Source organism: Cryptomeria japonica, chromosome 3 (assembly GCF_030272615.1).
Source record: "Cryptomeria japonica chromosome 3, Sugi_1.0, whole genome shotgun sequence".
Lineage (NCBI taxonomy): Eukaryota > Viridiplantae > Streptophyta > Pinopsida > Cupressales > Cupressaceae > Cryptomeria > Cryptomeria japonica.
Genome location: NC_081407.1, coordinates 677558735 through 677579259, shown reverse-complemented (window position 1 = coordinate 677579259; position 20525 = coordinate 677558735). Strand labels below are relative to the sequence as shown.

Genomic DNA, 20525 nt, shown 5'->3' with positions numbered 1-20525 from the left:
AAATCATGGATTGATCGAATGGAATGATGAAGGGGTATGTTCATTGATTGCATTAGGCCGACTTTGCATTTCATCTAATGATTTACAATTTAAAGTTAAAAAGCCGACTTGCTTCACGAAATTTGAATTTTGAAAAAATAAATGTTTTCTCTTCTTTGTGGGGCCATTTCTCAAGGTGGCACAATTGTTTAAACGTCTCCCCTTGCCTTGAATGCAAATTGCATTTCCTCTTGGGTGGCGGAGATACTTATCCTTAGTTCGCACATTTGGGGAGTCATAGGAAGTTGAAACCCTTAGGTCGTGGCTTTGAGGGTTCACAGGGGGTGGAAATCCTTAGTTTGTGTTTTAAGGGCCTCATCGGAAGTGATCAATTCCTTAGTTTGTGGATTTGAGGCATCAAAGGAAGTCCCATTTCTTAGTTTGCGGGTTTGAGGCATCAAAGGAAATGTTAGTTTGCTGATTGGAGGCGTCACTGGAAATCAAAATCCTTAGTTAGCTCTTTTGAAGCCTCATTGGAATTGAAAATGCCTAGATTGTGCATTGGGCCTTAATTGGAAGTCGACATTCCTCTCCCTTGCTATCGATTATGCTTGCAACATCTCTTTGACAGTGCACTTGGTAAGATCATGATCTCCTTTTAAGCAATAAAATAGACAAGGCTTAGTTCGCTGATGTGGAGCCTCATTGGAAGAGTTAAGGCTTAGTTTGTGCTTTTGGGGCTTCATCGGAAGTCTTCCCAAAATGACAACTTCGCTACCTTGATACCTTTGTTCCAATCCTCATGATGATAATTTGAACTATAGCCCTTCTCTCCCTAAAATTTTAACTCTCTAAAACAAGTTTGCCTTAGTCAAATTAGCCTTTCATTTCCATTTAAGCAAGCAAAGATGATGATTATCATGAATCATTCACTCCCAACATGCTGAGCATGAGATCAACTAAAATTTATTCATCCTAAAGGATCGCTTCTAGCAATCTAACCTAACTAAAAAAACGTAAAAGTAAAAGAAAAAGAGGGGGTCCCCATTTGTGATGGGGCGATGTGTGAAATGGTCACAACACTACCAGTTGAAAACCAATTCGGAAATACTTAGAGTGGGGGTGAACAGAATTTCAAAAACTTTTTATTCAAAACTAGCCAATTGAAAAGAGCTGAACAAATAATTACAAAGAGGACACAGAAATTATCTCGTGGAATACCCTTTTGGGTAAAAAACCACAGCATCAAGAGCTTTCATTAAAACAAATGGGCACGAACCCAATTGGCACGAACCCCTATTACAAAAGTGAGCTACAACTCACACCAAGAGCACCAACTCAGACTAGCTGAGGCACCAACTTCAGTATGAGCACCATCTCTGATTAGACTAATAAATTTTTTTACGGAAAGAATACTCTTTTACATCCATAATGATATACACAGCTTGATTACATTTGCAGCAATATACTACATACTTAATTGTTATTCAAGAACATTCTCACTGTTCACAGACCATATTGAATTCATCTTCTAACAGATAGAAATTATGCAGCTATAATGATAAACTCCATGTTAACCAGTACCAGCACACACCAATATACGGTCATTCTCCTGAGTTAAAAAATGAACTTCTTTGCTCATTTCCTGAAAAGAACTTTTTCAAAAATTGTTGATTGAAAAAATACCATCGCATAAGAACCACCCACACTTCTCTTCTCACACACTTTTAGATTATACAGCAACACCCAATAAAAAACAGCTCAGAATTAATATCATTACTGGAAACAAAATGCACACAGCTCTTTCCAGTTCGTGTCTTTTCTTCAACCCAACAGCTCACATGACTTTCTGTCTCCAAAACCCACACAAAACTCAATACCAATAGTCGAAATATCAAACTTTTTTTTTTGCCATATTCAAACCATCATTACATGATAACACAAACAGTAACTGCTCTGTCCATAACGTTAGAAGAATTCGGTACCCTAAAAATCTACTCTGATTGAAGGTATTCAAGCACATACACACATCGTCATGCAATGGTCCACCTGTAATCGTTTTTTCATCCAAACCGTTACCTCTGATTTCATATCCTCCCTGAAAGAAAAACGTTCAACCTTTGTACAGTCCAAAACATTATTAAAAGCAGGCATCTCTTCGCGCAAATTTAAAAAAAAAATGTGATACATAAAAAAACTCCTTTTAGAGAAGTTCTTCTACACTCGAACTCATCCTTACGCGTTCAACTGCAACAACAAAAAAACCATGTATTCTGTAAAAACAAAATTCCCAGAATGAAATACGACAAAAAATGTTCTTGGATATTATTTAAACAAATGCCACATCAACCATCACAGGATGGAAGACACAGAGTCACACAATATTTTTTTTTACTGTCAAACGTACAGCTACCAAACATACTGCCACCCAGGCGTTTTTTAACTGCCACACACTCAGCTACCGGGATGTTATTGCTCTGAAACAATAGGATATCCAGACTGCAAAAGAATCGAAGTGTACCAAAACAGCTACAAGGTGCTTGCTGAAGTAACAATCACAACGAACTCCATATACCATACAAGAGAAGCATGTGTTAAAAATAAAACGCCTTTTTCAAACCATGCTAATACCGAGTCAAGGCACCACACAGAACCAGAACCAAAACAAATGGCTAATACAGACAAAAACTCCACGTGAGGAGAAGCAACCAAATAGCTGACAAAACTTTCAGTCAACCAGATCACAAAGGTTGACATAGCTCCAGCTAATACAATAAAAAGTGCATGTCAAGTGTGGTGGTTGCAGATAAACTTTCGCATCTCTAGCATTATTAACAATTGTTTTGATCTAATCGATTTTTCCCATGTCCTTGAGTGCATTGCTCATCACATGCACACAACATGGAGTGCATCAAATGTGTCTATAAGCTGCCTCAATTAACTTTTGTGTAGTGTTAGACACATGGGCTGCATTTGTCGCTACTTGAACCACATTTTATCGTCCAACTTGATATATCATTTATGAGGATTTACAACTCAAAATCACCATTGTTGTGATGCCCTGAACAATCAACAACTCTAAGAAAATAAGGGCTCTCTATAAATGTAACCATGATATTGATGAGTGTATGATGTCTAATGGGCATTTACCCATTCATGACTATGCTGCATTCACTTGTGACCCAAGATTCCTTCAGTTTTTTCATAAAAACATTAATTAATCTTGGAATAGTTTTTAGTTTCTGTTGGTGGCATATATGATGGTCCAACCCTTGCTATATTTGCCACAACCTCCTTATAATAAGGAGAGTGAGCTATATGAAATGGAATGCCATTGGCAAAGAAGAATTTGCCAATTGCATCCTTTGATTACACACTGAATAAGTTTGCCAGTGGGTTTGGAGTATCACTTGTCATCCTATGTTTTCTCTTAGCATTTACTGCCCTTGAATTATAAGAAACTAGAATAAGTGCAAATGGCCTTTACAAAATATTAGAAGTAGAATCCTCTTTCTGATGATCCCTCACCCTTAGTAGCAAAGAAGTAGATGCAGGTGCATTTTCTTCACTTCCACCCTAGAATTTACTTTTTAGAGCCCTATATTTGAGTTTTTGTGCCAATTTCTCACATACTTCTACAACTTTACCTTGGATATGAGGGAGGTGAGCATTAACTCTAGTAATGCTTCCTCGAAATTCAAGCTTATAAAAGTGGTACTTCCACAACTTTGTGCCCCCAATTGCCCCAAGCTTTGTTTGTAACTTTGTTGCAAATCGTTTTAGAGGGGACTTAAGATCAAAGGGACCCTTAGCATGTTTTTGTAGTATTTTGGAAGGGCAACGGACATTTGCTCTCTCAATGGAACTAGTGGCTTCAACACTCTGTGCTTTTGGATTCAATTTATACTTCTTCAACCTCTTGAGGCCCAACCTCATCCTCACTCATGGGGTGAGAAATCATACTCATAGTGACATTGCAATAAATTATATAAAATTTGTTAGTTTATAATTTTTAAATTAAACTCAAACTATGAATTTTGTAAGGAATTAAGACACAAAGATTTAAGCGTAGAAGTAAAGGATACACAAAAAGGAATCCTTGTTCTTAAACCTTTCTCAAACAAAGATTTCACTTTGATTTTTCTTACTTTAGGTTGCACAAAGCATAAGAGTAGAGGATACACAAATTTTATAATCTAGTTTGAAAAAATGAATAAAATTGTAGCTTGCTGTTATAAAATCATAAAATTGTAAATTTGATCATTATTCATTTGAAAACTAAAATAATGAATAATTTAAAAAATTTAATTTGAATTTTGCAACGATGTACATTCTAAACCTCTAAGTTAATTACTAAATCTGTCAACTAATAGTAGTAGTTTACTAATTGCTAAAATTTAAATTGAATAGCGAAAAAAACAATTATGAAGGAAACCTATTTGGAGGCTTAATTCACTCTTCCTCAATCCCAATGCCTTTGCTCTTACTTTTATTGCTTGTTGCAACTTTCAACTTTGCTATTGAAAGTTTGGGTGAGTTGGAATGAGGCTTAGATGCCCATTTGTAAGTTTTGTTGTGAGTGTTTGGGGTTTTGGTGGGGTGCATAGGCCAATAGGGCGTAGGGCACACACTTCCACAAACCTTTTGATTTAAAAAAAAGAAATTATTTTAAATGCTTGGGTGCCTTTTGGATGTTTAAGGGACTCTCAAGGACGTCACAACATCTCGTAGAGCCCCCAAAAAGGGGAACATCCTAGGAAATATCTATGAAACCTTGGTGGTGGTTGTGGGACGGCAGGAATATGTCCCTGCCAAGTCCCGACATCCTTGGCTCAGAAACTTGGGGTTTTTTTTGTGGGGGAAGGGGAAATGTCCTCATGGAACAGTAACAAAAGTAATTCCCAACAAATACAACAAAAAATGCTTGTGGAAGCCTTCAATTATTGACCATAGCTACATGATTAGGTTGTTATTGGGTTAATATGATATTGGCAAGTATTGTGAGACAAGCGTGATTTATAATCCATTATATGTGCCAAATGCTTTGTCAATGGATTTGAGGGTGAAAATATAAAATTGTGGATCACATTCACTATTTCTCTTCTTACCAGTAAACGCTTGAAGGTGCTTGTGTGCTACATGAGTCTCCTTACCTTATAGTCATTACCAACAGACATGAGAAGTTTCATTTGTGTAATGCTTCCCATGGAGATCACCTTGAGATGACTTAAAAGTAAACACAGGTAAAATCCAACAAAGTAAAATCTAACTGAAAACAAAATTCCTGACCTAGTAGATCGTACATACAAGTTTTGTTTTTGCGTATAGAAACAGAGATAGAAATATCTCGTGCTTTGCTTATCTGCTATAGCTGCACATCACATCCAGCTAAAATTATGACCTAACTAAGTTAAGTTGGGATTGCCTTATCTGCGATAACAGCAATGCTTTTCAGGTATCATCATAATATATTGTTCTCAAGTAATAATTAGGTTCTTGTTAGTTGGTCAATTCATATATTCAAATGATTATTTCTTGTAATCAGTTTGTATGTATTTTGGTATTTTATGTTTAAAATCTAGTTTATAATTGCCTTCCTAAGTTGGTGTATATCTCAAATAATGTTTCTCTTCTTAAATGTGCTTTAATTTTATTTTCCATATGAAGAGTCACAAGTTATTAATTCAATTTAATGTCATTTAGTTGTTTTTATTCATTAATTAATTTATTGATTTTTTTCTATTTGTGCTGTCACTACATTTAGTTTGTTGGAATTGATTCATGGAGAATTATCCTTGGCTGATCGGATGGCTAATGTTACGGTAAGTTTCTTGCGTTCTTACTTTATCTGGAAGGTATTATTGCATTATTGGGATGACACATTCTGCAATACTTTCCCTGTAATAAATAAGTTAAGCATTATTTTTAACCAAAAATATGAAGAATTTGTTTATATATGCATTAGTCATTATAATGCCTTGATTTATTATTTTCATCCTTTATGGTATAAATAAATAGATAATCTGAGAATTTATACATCCTTTCTTTGCACACAAGCAGAAAAGCAAACATGCGAATTTTGAATCAGAACCTAAGACACAAAGGTTGCTGAATTCCATTGCAAAATTTGGATTAATAAAAATTCATTGAAAATTGTCCACAAAATTGTATTGTATTGGTATTTCTTCTGAATATCATCAAAACCATAAAAAATCCTTGCAAAATGAAAGGGGCAAGATGATCATAGATTCCAGAATTTCTGTGTCTGAGGCTGGTTTGGAGAGCTCAAACCCTAGTTCTAAACCAAATAATTTTCAACAGGCTGAGAATATAGATGGTGACAATGCTAGTAATAAAGCAAGTTTCTGTTGAACACAGGAATATCCTTGATAAAGCTCAACATATGGATCTTTCCCGGGAAGAAGCAAATCCTGATTTGCATTAGGACCAGTTTACAAGCATGCTGAATCAGGAAACCCTTGTTGACTCTCAAATGTCAGTGATCCTAGCAGAGAGTGTGGGTAAGATGTTTGAATACATGCAACCTGTGTTAACAGACAAAAATGCTGATGAAATATTAGTAAAACCGGATGATGACCTTGCAACTGGACCTACTCCCCATTTCTCAAGATGTCTATGATTGTTACCAATTTACCCCATCAAGATTGAAAAGAGGCAAACTACCAAATAATAAAAAAATCAATTCGACATTGCTGCAGGTATTGAGCAAACTCTTGCACAGAGTCCTAAAAATAGTGGAATTTAAGAATCATAAGTCCATGTCGAAAGAGAAACTACTTGCAGCAAGCAATGTTCTTGCTTCTAATAAGCATCATAGCTACAAATTCAATTAGTTGAACCTAAATCAGGAATTGTCAAGAAACTCAATTTTAAGATAAGTTACCACAGTCCGAGGTTACTGTTGGAACCCATGATGGTCCTGGGAAAAATGTCAGATCTTGGAGAGTGGGATGCTCTCCTCAGAAACAATGAGGATCTTTTCATGGAATTTCAGGGGCTTAAATGTCCCTAACAAACGGTGCTTAATTTAGTGTCAAATAGATCTAGAAAATTCATATATTGTCCTTCTTCAGGAAACAAAGCTCTCAGATCACATGGCAAAAAGTATTTTGACTCTTGGGTTCAGTGGAAACATGTAGAGGTTGCAGCTTCAGGTGGACTGGCTATTTTGTGGCAACCTTCTGCTGTATCAATTGAGTTGATTGCCTCTACTGTGTGCGATCTTCAATGGCTATGGCCCTGTGGGCACTCTATATAAGAGACTACTATGGAATCAATTGTCCTCTGTTTACCTTCATTTAAAAGATTAGTTCACTTTATTTGGTGGGGATTTTAATGCTTTGGTAGATGAACAGGAAAAGAACAGGAGGTATAATTCCACCCAAAAAGGTTTTGGAGGATTTTAAGGATTTATTTTAAAAAACAATCTTTTTGATTGTGTTCCAAAAAATGGCTTCTTTACTTGGACCAACAACTGAAGGGATTTCTCACACACTGCAGAGATATTAGATCGCTTCTTGATTTAGATAACTGGATTCAATCTTCTCTTGTTTTTTTTGCTTCCATCCTCACTTTGCCAGGTTCTGATCATTTTGCAATCCATCTTCATCTTTATGAAGACAACTCTTCAAGGAAGATTCCTTTTAAATTGGAAGCCATGTGGTTCAGTGAAAAAACTTTCATTCCCACAATTGGGTTTGGCTGGAACAATTTTCCTTATTTTGCAAGGTCAAGAATGTATCAGCTCATACAAAAATTAAAATTTAAAATTCGTAAAAGGGAAATTAAAGGTTTGGAACAAGTTTGAGTTTTAAATTTTTTTTCAAGAAAAATCTAAAATAGAATCTTATCTCTCAGCTTTAATTGAAGAAGTGGTAAAAAAGGGGATGGATACGACTTTATTTGAAACTGAAAAGCGGTCGAAACAGTAATTGGAAGAAATTTATTGAGGAAAGAAGAGTACTGGAAGCAGAAATGTAGAGAGGTTTGCCTTAGAGATGAGGATGAGAGTACCAATTTTTTCATGCTTCTACAAAAACAAGGAGGCAATTTAATATAATTGACTTGATCAGCTCCGCAGTGGGTCCTCTTCTCACAGATAAGAAAGATATTGAACCATAAGCAGTGAATCTTTTCAAAAGTCTCCTCTCTCCTCTTCCTAGCCAGGGTTTAGTGGGTTATCCCATCTTTAATCCCAGAGACAGAAAATGAGATGTTGATGGCTCCTTTCTCTTTGGAAGTGTGAGATTTTGCCAAGATCAAGAGGCAATGGAAAGCACAAATAAGAGAGAACAAAATAGATGATAGAAATAAACTGTATTCTATCAAGATGAAAATACTGATCAACTGGATCATCAATCGTTACATACAATGAATATGAGCCTTCTTATATAGGCAAGGCTATATAGATATGTGAGCACACAAACATGACATATGGCTCAATAAGAAACAAGGGTAGGTAGGAAATAGGTGTGGGTAGGTAGGAGAAACAATATAATAGTCCACATGAGGTGGATCACCCACTGAATGTGGAGTGTAACAACAAGATCAACACCATAAAAGGTGGAAATTCTCCTACACACACCATCCCAATGTGGCACAAACACCCAAGTGTCTCATACCCAAACTACTATGAAATGCATTTCCTAAGTAAACTTAAGTAAAGTGTAATAATATCCAAGATGAATAATTATTTACACCAACACCCCCCCTTAAGTGCAACTTAGGGGAATGCACTAAAGTCTACAATGCAAATAAGTAATGCAAGATGGGTCCTGGCTACTAGGCCATGATAGGTACCCATGAACAAATGCAAATGCAATCTCCCACAAACGGAGAAAGAGAGAAAAACCCAATGAGAAAAAACCCTCCCCCAAAAGAGAGATGAAAACTGTTAATTTTAGCATTTTCAGATTAATCTAAGCCCAGAAAATCAGAATCTAATTACTAATTAAATTGATTAGATGAAGGGTTTGTTATTTTCCAGATTTAAGCATAACAAGGAAAGGAGCAAAATAAGCACAAGACAAGGTTACCCTGGGAAAACCTCCTAGGAGGAAAAACCCAGCCAAAAGATCCTCAGATCTGATTATGAATTATGTTCATATGAGGGTTACAACACTTATCTCAAGAACTTGAAAGTGTTTGATAATGTCTTCCACAAGACTGCACTTTCACAAGCATCAAGTAGTCACATCTGCACCTTTAACCCTTCCAACAACAATCAGGTCCAAACCCTAGGTTGGTAATGTATGAAGTGTGTTCTTTGATTGACTGCAACTTCAGTTTGCTCTCCTTCACACCAGTTCGCTCTTCACATGAATGAATTTCACACTTTAATTGGCAGAAGTAGTTCGCTGATGTAACTGAGGTATTTCGCTGTGATGGCAGATCTAATATACTTCCTTTAGCTCGCAATGGTAGACATATGTTTATTCCTCCTTAACTCGCAATGGTAGATATATATTTATTCCTCCTTAACTCGCAAATGGCAGACATATATTTTGCATAGGATCAAATGAATAATCAATATGTATGATCAGGTGGGAAGCATCTTTATTTATATGGTGCATTGGTCATATATGTCGGCTAATACTTGAGTCGGCTTTATCCTTTAATTTACATTGTTTTCGTTTAATCTGAAATGCATCGATTATGGGGTTGGACCTTTGCATGTGGCGTGGAGTAGCGTGGGGGTTCTTAAGGATGTGCTGTGAAGTATAGGGCCCAGCCCTACACGCTAGAGGCGGGACTAGACCCTTAGGCGGATTCCAATGTTGCCTAAGGCAATTGGAATCCGCCATCCCTAATTACAAACAACACTCCCTCTTAATTAGGGAGAAAGATAATCTTACAACCAGGTTACAAGATTAGGGCCCAGCCCTAAGTAATACATACAATGTTTAAATTGTAATCCGAACTTAGCTGTCAACTTCAAATACTCCTGAGAAAGTATCACAACAAGTAGCCCATAGTATCCATCTTGTACTGCCTGTGGAGGATGACTTCAAACTTTAACATGCACACTTGCAAGTCATGAATACATACACAATTATTCATGCACATCATGGAGTCTTTCCATGCCATCGATCACACATATCCATCATTCATTGTCTTTACCTCAGTCTTCTCCCAAAGAAGAATGTAACATCATAATCTTCCATCTTGCACCCAAGCATAGGGTGGAGATACATAATCATTGCTCTCCATTAGCATAGAATGAAAACATAGTCCTCCATCTTGCACACAAGCATAAAATGGAGTCTAATAAACATAATCCTCCATCTTGCACACAAGCAAGAAATGGAATAGACATAATTAGAATATTGCAGTCTTCCATCTTGCACGCAAGCATAGAATGGAACTACATAACATAGTCTTCCAGCTCGCACACAAGCATAGACTGGATCCACCTTACATTGCTCGCAGAGGGTGCAGAGGATCTTTTCTACCATCTTACATTGCCCGCAGAGGATGGTTAACAATTACACTTCTCCTTGAGAAGATTACAATACCATCTTGCATTGCTCGCAGAGGATGGTTACCAATTACACTTCTCCCTGAGAAGATTACAATACCATCTTACATTGCCCGCAGAGGATGGTTAACAATTACACTTCTCCTTAAGAAGATTACACTACCACCTTACATTGCTTGCAGAGGGTGGTTGATACAACACAATGTATCACAGAGGTTGAGACTCCCTCTCAACCAAGGCGGGGTTCTCCATAGCTCCAAGTCTATCTCAAGCTTCAAGAGACTTGGTGAGAACATCTGCAACACAGGATTGTCCTGCCATAAAACACTGAATTGTCAGGCATCAATATACAACCCTGATAATAAATAAAAACAACATAACAAGAATTTTGAGAAACCACACTGCTTCTCTTGATGCAACACTTGCAACAATGTATTTAGCTACAATAATACTTAATGCAACTGAGGACTGCCCCTGTAGGTCCAAGAGATTGCAGTGGGTGAATGCTTGAAGTGTTTTCCTTGTCCGTAACACTTCTTGACCAATTTGAACCTGTAGCTTCAGCCCATAATCAACTGTGGCTCGCAAGTATCTTAGGATGTGCTTGGCTGCAACACGATGAACATGTTTGGGCAAGCTCATGAACTGGCTGAGAGCATTCACTGCAAAGCATATGTCTGGTCTAGTGTTAACTAGATACATCAGTGATTCAATCAACTGCCTATACTATGATGGATCTGCAAAATTAGAATTAGCTGCAGCAACAGTTAACTTCTTTAAGTTAGATTCCATAGGAGTAGACATAGGTTTACAATCCATCATTCTAAATCTTTTCAAAATATCAATAGTATACTTTCCTTGACTTAGAAAAAATTCATTAGACCTTTGCCATACTTCTAGACCTAGGAAATAATGCATTAAACCTAAGTCCTTCATTTCAAATTCTGAAGCTAGTTCTTTCTTACATCTAATGATAAGTTCATCTTTACTAGTAAGAAATAAATCATCCACATATCGAACTATAATTAGCGTTTCATCATTGGATGACTTAAAGTAGATATTAGAGTCACTATCATTTTACAAAATTCTAAACTTAACAAGTATTTATCAATTCTTTCATACCAAGCACGAGAGGCTTGTTTGAGGCCATACAGGGCTTTCTTCAATCTGCACACCTGAATCTCACAACCCTTTAAGATATACCAAAATAGCTGGAACTCCCTCTCAGCAGCAGCTGTGTCCAATCACAGCTTCCAAAGCACTTGAACTTCCTTTGAGTGTATGCCCATCCCAATAATTTCTCTTGAAGAATTAGTATGCCCTGTTTCAGAAGCATTCCAAGCCACTGAAGGATCCAATCAATTTCCTGTACTCCAGGATAGGAAATCATACACTTAAGTATCAAGTTAGTTCAATCATAATGAAATTGAAAATGCTTGACCCAAGAAAAGAATTACATGCTAATACTCATAATAAAAGGTAATCAACCAACATAAGTTAGAGTATACCAACTCAGAAGGAGGTGCTCCCCCTTAACTTCTGCACAATCAATATTTTATGTTAATCTCAAGGATCCTGTCCATCTATCTTTCAATAAGGTGGACCCATAGCACAATTGTTGAGATAAGATGAGGATAAATTTCATCAAGAGATTACACAACAAGATTGCCAATAAATGTCATCAATAGAAAACGAAAATCCTAAGAAATCAATTGCAAAGTCTTTCAAAGAGGAATCACAAATAGAATCATAGATTTGTAAAAATAGTTTCAGCCAATGAATAGCAACATTATGCAACGTTAGTAAGACAAGATATAAATTCAATCTCTTGGAACAGACAACGGAGTAAGCACAAAAACCTCACAAATCATCCAACCATGCCCCATCAACCTCTTTATAGGAGAAGTGATGAATCTACAATCATCAGAACTCAAGATTTCATTAAGGTCCATAGTTGATCATTATCTTTGGTATTACAAAACCACTAGAACAACTTATTGGTGTAACAATAAACGAAAGTAATAGTTCACTTAAATCAGAAGAAAGAACATAGAAAAGACCAAAGACCGAATGCAGCCATAATATCCATTAGTTCATCTTTTTGCAGTTCAGTCAGAGGAATTAATCAGAAGTAAATCAAAACAAGTGAGCATTGATAAAATTGATCTAATAACAACATCATTCTGCAAAATGATATTAATAAAATACTCATTAGTTATACTCTTTGTTAACCATCAAGCACAATTTTATTCTTGATCAAAACCAAACAGATCTCAAGGTAGTTTATGATAGTAGAAGAATCCCATACGTCAAAAAGGCACATGAAGAAGATCTATATTATACGAGCTACAAGGCTGTGTAATAGACAGAAGAAATAAGTTTCTTTGTCTAACATTAACCCTTGCATACTACGAACATGATTGTAGATCATCTTTCAACTAAACTTTTCTATCAGGAACACCTATTAGTAAAATTACACATAGGCCAAAATATTGAGTCAAAGTGATCTTGATCTGTTCATTAAGAGTTCATCTCCATAATTAATAGAACATAAAATTCCTACACCTCAGTCGGTATACTTATATCAATGATGCCAAGGCAAACAATCATTAGCTCCTCATGACTGTACACATCTCCATAAGTTGTTCATGTCGAGTAGAAATTCAAGTCAATAAGAAGATCATTTAAAAAAAACATAACTCAACCAAGCATAACTACTCACTTAGAATGCATATAAGTATTCATCACAAGGATACTTAGAACTTTTAGATCAAAAGTCAATAATAGAACCAGTCCATGTTATTTAACATAATAACAATATCTAAATTACATGTGTAGAGAACATAACAAGTATTTAGATAATAGTTATATAGATGACAACTGTGGATGATGAATCCAAGACATTTCTGATTCCAATCAAGGTATAAACGAAGAGTCGATCTATAATACCTTGCAATAGTCAAACAGAAATTTAGAATACCTTCTAAGTTCAAAATAAAAATAAAAATAAATAATGTTCTATATTAGATAAGTCTACCAACTAAGGCAATTAGAATCATAAAATCAATACGACCTAGAACTAGGTCAGCCAAACGATAATACTTCAATCCTTTGGATAAGCTGAGTATAATATATCTTGCAATCAAGAATGCAATGACTTAAAAATACTTAGCTTGAATGACGTTGAAGAGTCAGATCTTCAAGCATGCTGGACCAAGATGTGACCATGCTAAACCTTTGATCACAAAACCTTTTCAATCTTTCCTCAATCTTGGAACCTGTCATCATTATACGACAGCAAGAAGGTGCAAGATCTAGCCTACAGGATGCTAGATCTGATTACAACCTAGCTCTGATACCATGTTAATTTTAGCACTTTTAGATTAATCTAAGCTCAGAAAATCAGAATTTAATTACTAATTAAATTGATTAGATGAAGGGTTTGTTATTTTCCAGATTTAAGCATAACAAGGAAAGGAACAAAATAAGCACAAGACAAGGTTACCCTGGGAAAACCTCCTAGGAGGAAAAACCCAGCCAAAAGATCCTCAGATCTGATTATGAATTATGTTCATATGAGGGTTACAACACTTATCTCAAGTACTTGAAAGTGTTTGATAGTGTCTTCCACAAGACTGCACTTTCACAAGCATCAAGTAGTCACATCTGCACCTTTAACCCTTCCAACAACAATCAGGTCCAAACCCTAGGTTGGTAATGTATGAAGTGTGTTCTTTGATTGATTGCAACTTCAGTTTGCTCTCCTTCACACCAGTTCGCTCTTCACATGAATGAATTTCACACTTTAATTGGCAGAAGTAGTTTGCTGATGTAACTGAGGTATTTCGCTGTGATGGCAGATCTAATATACTTCCTTTAGCTCGCAATGGTAGACATATGTTTATTCCTCCTTAACTCGCAATGGTAGATATATATTTATTTCTCCTTAACTCGCAAATGGCAGACATATATTTTGCATAGGATCAAATGAATAATCAATATGTATGATCAGGTGGGAAGCATCTTTATTTATATGGTGCATTGTTCCTATATGTCGGCTAATACTTGAGTCGGCTTTATCCTTTAATTTACATTGTTTTCCTTTAATCCGAAATGCATCGATTATGGGGTTGGACCTTTGCATGTGGCGTGGAGTAGCGTGGGGGTTCTTAAGGATGTGCCATGAAGTATAGGGCCCAACCCTACACGCTAGAGGAGGGACCAGACCCTTAGGTGGATTCCAATGTTGCCTAAGGCAATTGGAATCCGCCATCCCTAATTACAAACAACAAAAACTAGATACAAAGAACTCTCATAGAAGTGTGTGAGGAACAAAACCCCATGTGAGGAAAAGTCCTCCCCATATGCGAGAAGAAGAAGAGAGACTAGGAAGCCCCCCCTCAATGTGGAATCTACACCAATGATAGAAGCTCGATGATGAATGAAGAAATTGCTCCACGAATGTCGAACCACGTTCCTCCCTTTAGGAAGAAACAAAACCAAAGGTGGATCCAAAAAGTCTCCCCAACCATGAAGGGAAGATGAAGCAAAAATACTCATGATGAAAGGAATCTCTGAAAACTGCTCAAGTGTCCCCATGTCGATGCTGAAGGTTACCCCCTCCAAAGGTGGTAAACTGTGCCACACTGCTGAAAAAGGCACTCCAAGATCTAGTGGAGATGAATGTAGAACGATATCCAAAGACTCATATGTCTCCTCAAAAGATAAAGAGACCTCCTCCAAGTGTTGTACAAAAGTATCCACAATCATGTCAACCTCTAAAGATTGATCATGTAGAGAATGCACAAGAGGGTCAGAGTGATGCCTTGCAACAATCAAAGAAGGATCATCTTCATCAAAGAGAAGATGAATGCCATCAATGGTGTCTGCCAAATCTGCAATGTAGGAGTCCACAAACAAACCTGCAATGTCTGTCAAGTAGGCATCCCAATCAACTGAAGCTGGAAGACATGAAATATCCTGCTGCACTGAATCATAAGAAGGCAAAACTGTCGCACTAGCTGCATCATCGGGTGCAATAGGTGGTGTGATATCAATAGAAGGAGATGAAATGCAAGGCTCAAGAACGGGGTCACATGTGAGAATCCCCAAGTTCAAATGCCCAAAGTTCTCCTCAAAATCTGAATCATCAACATAGGTAGAATCAACCTCATCAATAGGACCAAAATCTGAAAAAGAGTACAATCGAGATGAATGATCAACCACCCTAGTCGCAATGATAGCTCCACTCTCCAAGTCTCTAATGATAACTGAATCAGGTGTGAACTCCACAGTTTTCTTAGTTGCCCCATGTGTGATTTGATAGATGGAAAGAAGATTATTTGTCAAGTGGGGTACACACAACACATCATTGAAGGAGTTATCCCCAATGGCAATAGATCCTTTCCCAATCACATCCATGTATGTATGATTGCCCATCAAAATCTGTGGCATGTGGCAAGGCTCAAATGTAGAAAACATAGACTGCGAAGATGCCATATGATGAGAAGTCCCTGAATCTAGAAGCCATCTCCTTGAATCATGACTTGTAGTAGCACAAAGAGCTTGTCCCTTTCCTTTATTTGTCCCAAAAGAGTGATCCTTTCCTTTATCCTTGGAAGAAGAAGCCGATATAGACATTCTAGAAGGTAGGTTGATTCTATTATTCTCAAGAAGATTCTTCAACTCATCAATATCCTTATGTGATTTCCTCTTAGGTGGGAATGGTGAATCATCTTGTTGTGGAGAGGAAGATTGTGCTCCATCTTGTTGTGGTTTTGACTTAGGTTACTTTTGATTCTTTCCTTTTCCTTGATTTCTTTGATTCCCTTTGTTAGCCACCAAAGCTTGTGACTTTGAAGATTTGAGAATCCCCATCGTGGTCAACTTAGATTGCTCAAGTATCAACATCTCCGTGAGAGAATCAAATGAGGGAGAAGTGTATAAGGAACCTTGAGCTAACCTATGGGTGTGAAAGCTAGATACAAAGGCTGCATACTCTGAAGGAAGCTTGTCCAACAAGTTATAAACCAATTGAGTATCCTTTTTGTCAATTCCACAATCCTTTAACTTTGCTCTTAACTCAGTTGCTTTTGTGACATAATCTTGGATTGTATCAAAATCCTTGGGATCCAAAGTTGTGAGTTCACTATCAAGCTTGTAGCCCTTAATCTCATCAACTTGACCATACAATTTCTGAAAAATATCCCAAGCCTCTTTAATTGTTGTACACTTATCAATGTGAAAAATGAGGTCATCTGATACATACTTTCTAAGAGTTCCAAGTGCCATAGCATTCTTAGTAAGCCATTCAATTTGAGCATTAGGATCAGCCTTAGGATCAAGTGGTGTTGTTATAGTTTCATTTACATAATGAATGAGTCCTTTTTCCATTAGTTTACTCCATGCCTTAATCTTCCATGATGCATAATTATGAGGAGTTAAAAGTGGAAATTTAGGAGAACCCATCGCACCAAAATGAAAAAACAGAAGATAGAGAGAGGCACAATCACACAAGATACCCCCAAAATACTCAATCAAGAACCCCCCCCACAAAAAAAAAAAAAAAGGTGATTTGGCACTTTATACTTAGTGCGTATACAATGGGCCACTTGCAAAACAAGGCAAAGTGGACTTCTGATTTCACTTTACAACTTCTCAAAATGAGATATAAGAGACTTCAACAAATACTGCTAGTGATCTAAACTGAGATCCTAGCAAAATGCAAGTACCAAATATGCCAAAAATGGCCAAATATTGAAAGTACAATTTCTACTCAAAATTACTGCAAACAGATGACAGATTATGAAAGTAGATGAAAAAATATGCACTTTCGAAAAAAACGGCACCGGAAAAAGAGTCCATATGAGCCCAAATGAAGCCTCCAAAGTTGTAAAAATCGGGATTTCATGATTTCCGAAAACCCTGTATCCGAAAATTAGAAAAATCCTGCACCATTGTCACGAAATTCTACCCCAAAACAAAAAAAATTGCTCGAAAAAACAAGTCCGGATGAGTGAGATATCGCTATTTGAAAATTGCCTGCAAAATTATAATTTCTGGAAAATTTCCGCCGCAGCTTCAAACTTCAAATGCCTCTAGATTTGGCCTGTGAAGTCCAATTTGGATGAAACAAAAGACAAAACTGACTTTCTTGGACCTTCTCAATCCAATGGTGATCTCAGATTTGACCCATCAAGCTTCAATAATAACCTGCAATAGAAAGTTCCAAAATGCAAACCCCAAATAACATCAAATTTCTCTCAATTGGCAAACCAATGACACTCTAATGGCTCTGATACCATGTGAGATTTTGCCAAGATCAAGAGGCAATGGAAAGCACAAATAAGAGAGAACAAAATAGATGATAGAAATAGACTGTATTCTATCAAGATGAAAATATTGATCAACTGGATCATCAATCGTTACATACAATGAATATGAGCCTGCTTATATAGGCAAGGCTATATAGATATATGAGCACACAAACATGACATGTGGCTCAATAAGAAACAAGGGTAGGTAGGAAATAGGTGTGGGTAGATAGGAGAAACAATATAATAGTCCATATGAGGTGGATCACCCACTGAATGTGGAGTGTAACAACAAGATCAACACCATAAAAGGTGGAAATTCTCCTACACACACTATCCCAATGTGGCACAAACACCCAAGTGTCTCATACCCAAACTACTATGAAATGCATTTCCTAAGTAAACTTAAGTAAGGTGTAATAATATCCAAGATGAATAATTATTTACACCAACATGAAGAAGTCAGAAAAGTTGTCTTCATCATGTCTCTCAACAAACACTCGGGTCCAGATGGATATATGGCTCAGTTGTTTCAAAAATGTTCGAATATAGTGGGTAGAGATATGTTCTTAGCATGTGAAGTGAGAAAAAAATGAATCCTACATTTGTGGCTCCGATTACAAAAAATCAAATCTAGTTTCTTTTGTAGATTTCAGACCTATTGTCTTATGCCATACTATTTATAAATTGTTTACCAAAGCAATACAAATTGGTTTGAATACAAGATGGGTTTGGGTTGAACTTGGTAACAATGGTTATATACATGGACTTGGATTGAGATCCCTTTGGTCATCTTAGACGAACATGCAGGATTTGTTTTGGGGAGGGAAACTCTAGACGGAGCAATTGTGGCTCATGAGGTATTGCATTCTATATTTAAAGAAAACATTCCTTCCATGGTCCTCAAACTATATATGATGAAGGCTTATGATAAGGTGAAATGGAAGCTTCTGATGGAAGTCCTTTGCTCTTTGTTGATGGTGTTTTGATGCACTCTACAACTCAGAATAAAATACCAACAACCCTCTATCCTCTATTGATAAAAAGACTCTCAAATGCTAAAGATTTGTGAGGATCACTTGAGATGACTCCAAGGTTCTCTAATGTTAAGTCTTAACGTGTTATAGCTTCAATGGTGTTGATGTGATTTGCTGAACCGACGAGGGGACTTACGTACTTTCTTGTTTTAACTTTAATGGTTATGATGTTCTTCAAATGATGCTGCAATATCGCTCTTTTCCTATCTCTACTGATTGTTGATAAAAAGTGAAAAAGGAATAGGGTGTAGGAATTCTATTCTAAACCAACAGTGCAAGACAAGGGCGATCTTAAGTGAGCTCAACTAAGCTTTGCTTCGACATCTTTGAACATCTTCACAATGCTATTGCAATCTTCTAAGGAGTGCTTAATGATTTTCAAATCACTAACTTCAAACATAGACACCTTCAAAATGAAGCATATCAATGATGAAATAGCAATTGAAGTTAAGCTTTTAGCTAAATGATTCCAGTTGACCACACAAGGCAAGTTTGCAATCAACAAACTGCTAGTAGTATGGATTATGGAGCTTCACTTTTAATCATGCCTATGCATCTTTCACTAATCTAAAACTTGAAATCAAATTCTATTCTAATTTTTTGTCTTTTCAATACTAAGCTCTCACAAAAGATATGAAGAACCAAGCAAATGCTTCAAAATTGAATAAGTCACCAATGCTTCAATGATTTTATTAATTCTGAAAACATCGAACAACAATTCTTCAAAAGTCTCTTGATTGATCTCCTAATGCTGAAATTCTGCTTTTTAATCTCTATTCTCAAATCTTCTTATTTCTAATTTCTAATGATGCAAATGAAATGAGCTTGGGCTTTATATAGGGCTCCTTATTACAATGGATGGCCAAGATTGAAACAAAATCAAAGGCCCAGATCTTGCCACCTAAACCCTAATTAGGGTTTGTTATTACAAAATACCTAATTTATTGCAAAGCATTAAATGTCTAACAAATGGGAATGTGACATCCATTTGGTACAAAATACGAGGAAAAATCCTCCAATAGAAAAAATGATGCCACATAGGATCATAACAAACTTTCTTCTAGAATCAAGTTGCCCTAATCCTTTTCTCTTTTTGCAAATTCAATAAATCTAGACGTCATAGATTCTATCTCGGTTATTGGAACTGTAGGAAGATTCTCGAATTGTGCATCTAGGTGGCTGATTTCATCCAAGTTGGTGGCGAAGGTCTTTTCCCAATCAGGTCCAAAATCTTTAGTTTTGCTGGCAAGTAAAGTGAATGCATGGATAGCATCCAGTTGCTTCTCAAAAGGCATTCCATTTGGCTTAAAGAAGAGATTTTTCACTCTATCCACCAAGTCCTGTGCAACAGTATCAACTCCTTCATTCTTGTTCTTCTCAAGAATAGTCTCAACAACTTCTAGGATCTTATCATGTATTGCATTGATTGCCTGATCAATTTGGGTGCATCCAAGATTGATGTCTTCAAATATAAGTCTCCTCATGCGAAGTAAGTTACACCAATTTTGGAGATTAGGCAATTGCTCATCTTTCAATATCCCTTCACTTATCAATGTTTGCTTTGGTGTAGTATTCATTACTTGCAATATAGGGATAGTGAAATCTCTTGTGTACAAAATCATCATATGCTACCTTGAGTCTTTGAGTCCTCTCAAGAATCATCATAGCCTTATCAAATATCCTTGCTATCTCTCTTTC

At 36.6% G+C, this 20525-nt stretch overlaps 1 protein-coding gene across 1 annotated transcript in view; it reads left to right on the top strand.

Annotated features, from left to right (window-relative positions):
• LOC131055195 (UDP-glucose:glycoprotein glucosyltransferase) overlaps positions 1-20525 on the top strand; it is a 221810-nt gene that overhangs the window by 54116 nt on the left and 147169 nt on the right. Inside the window, exon 9 of the mRNA XM_057989792.2 lies at positions 5744-5801. Coding sequence (XP_057845775.2) covers positions 5744-5801 — 58 coding nt within the window. The remainder of the gene's footprint in view (positions 1-5743; positions 5802-20525) is intronic.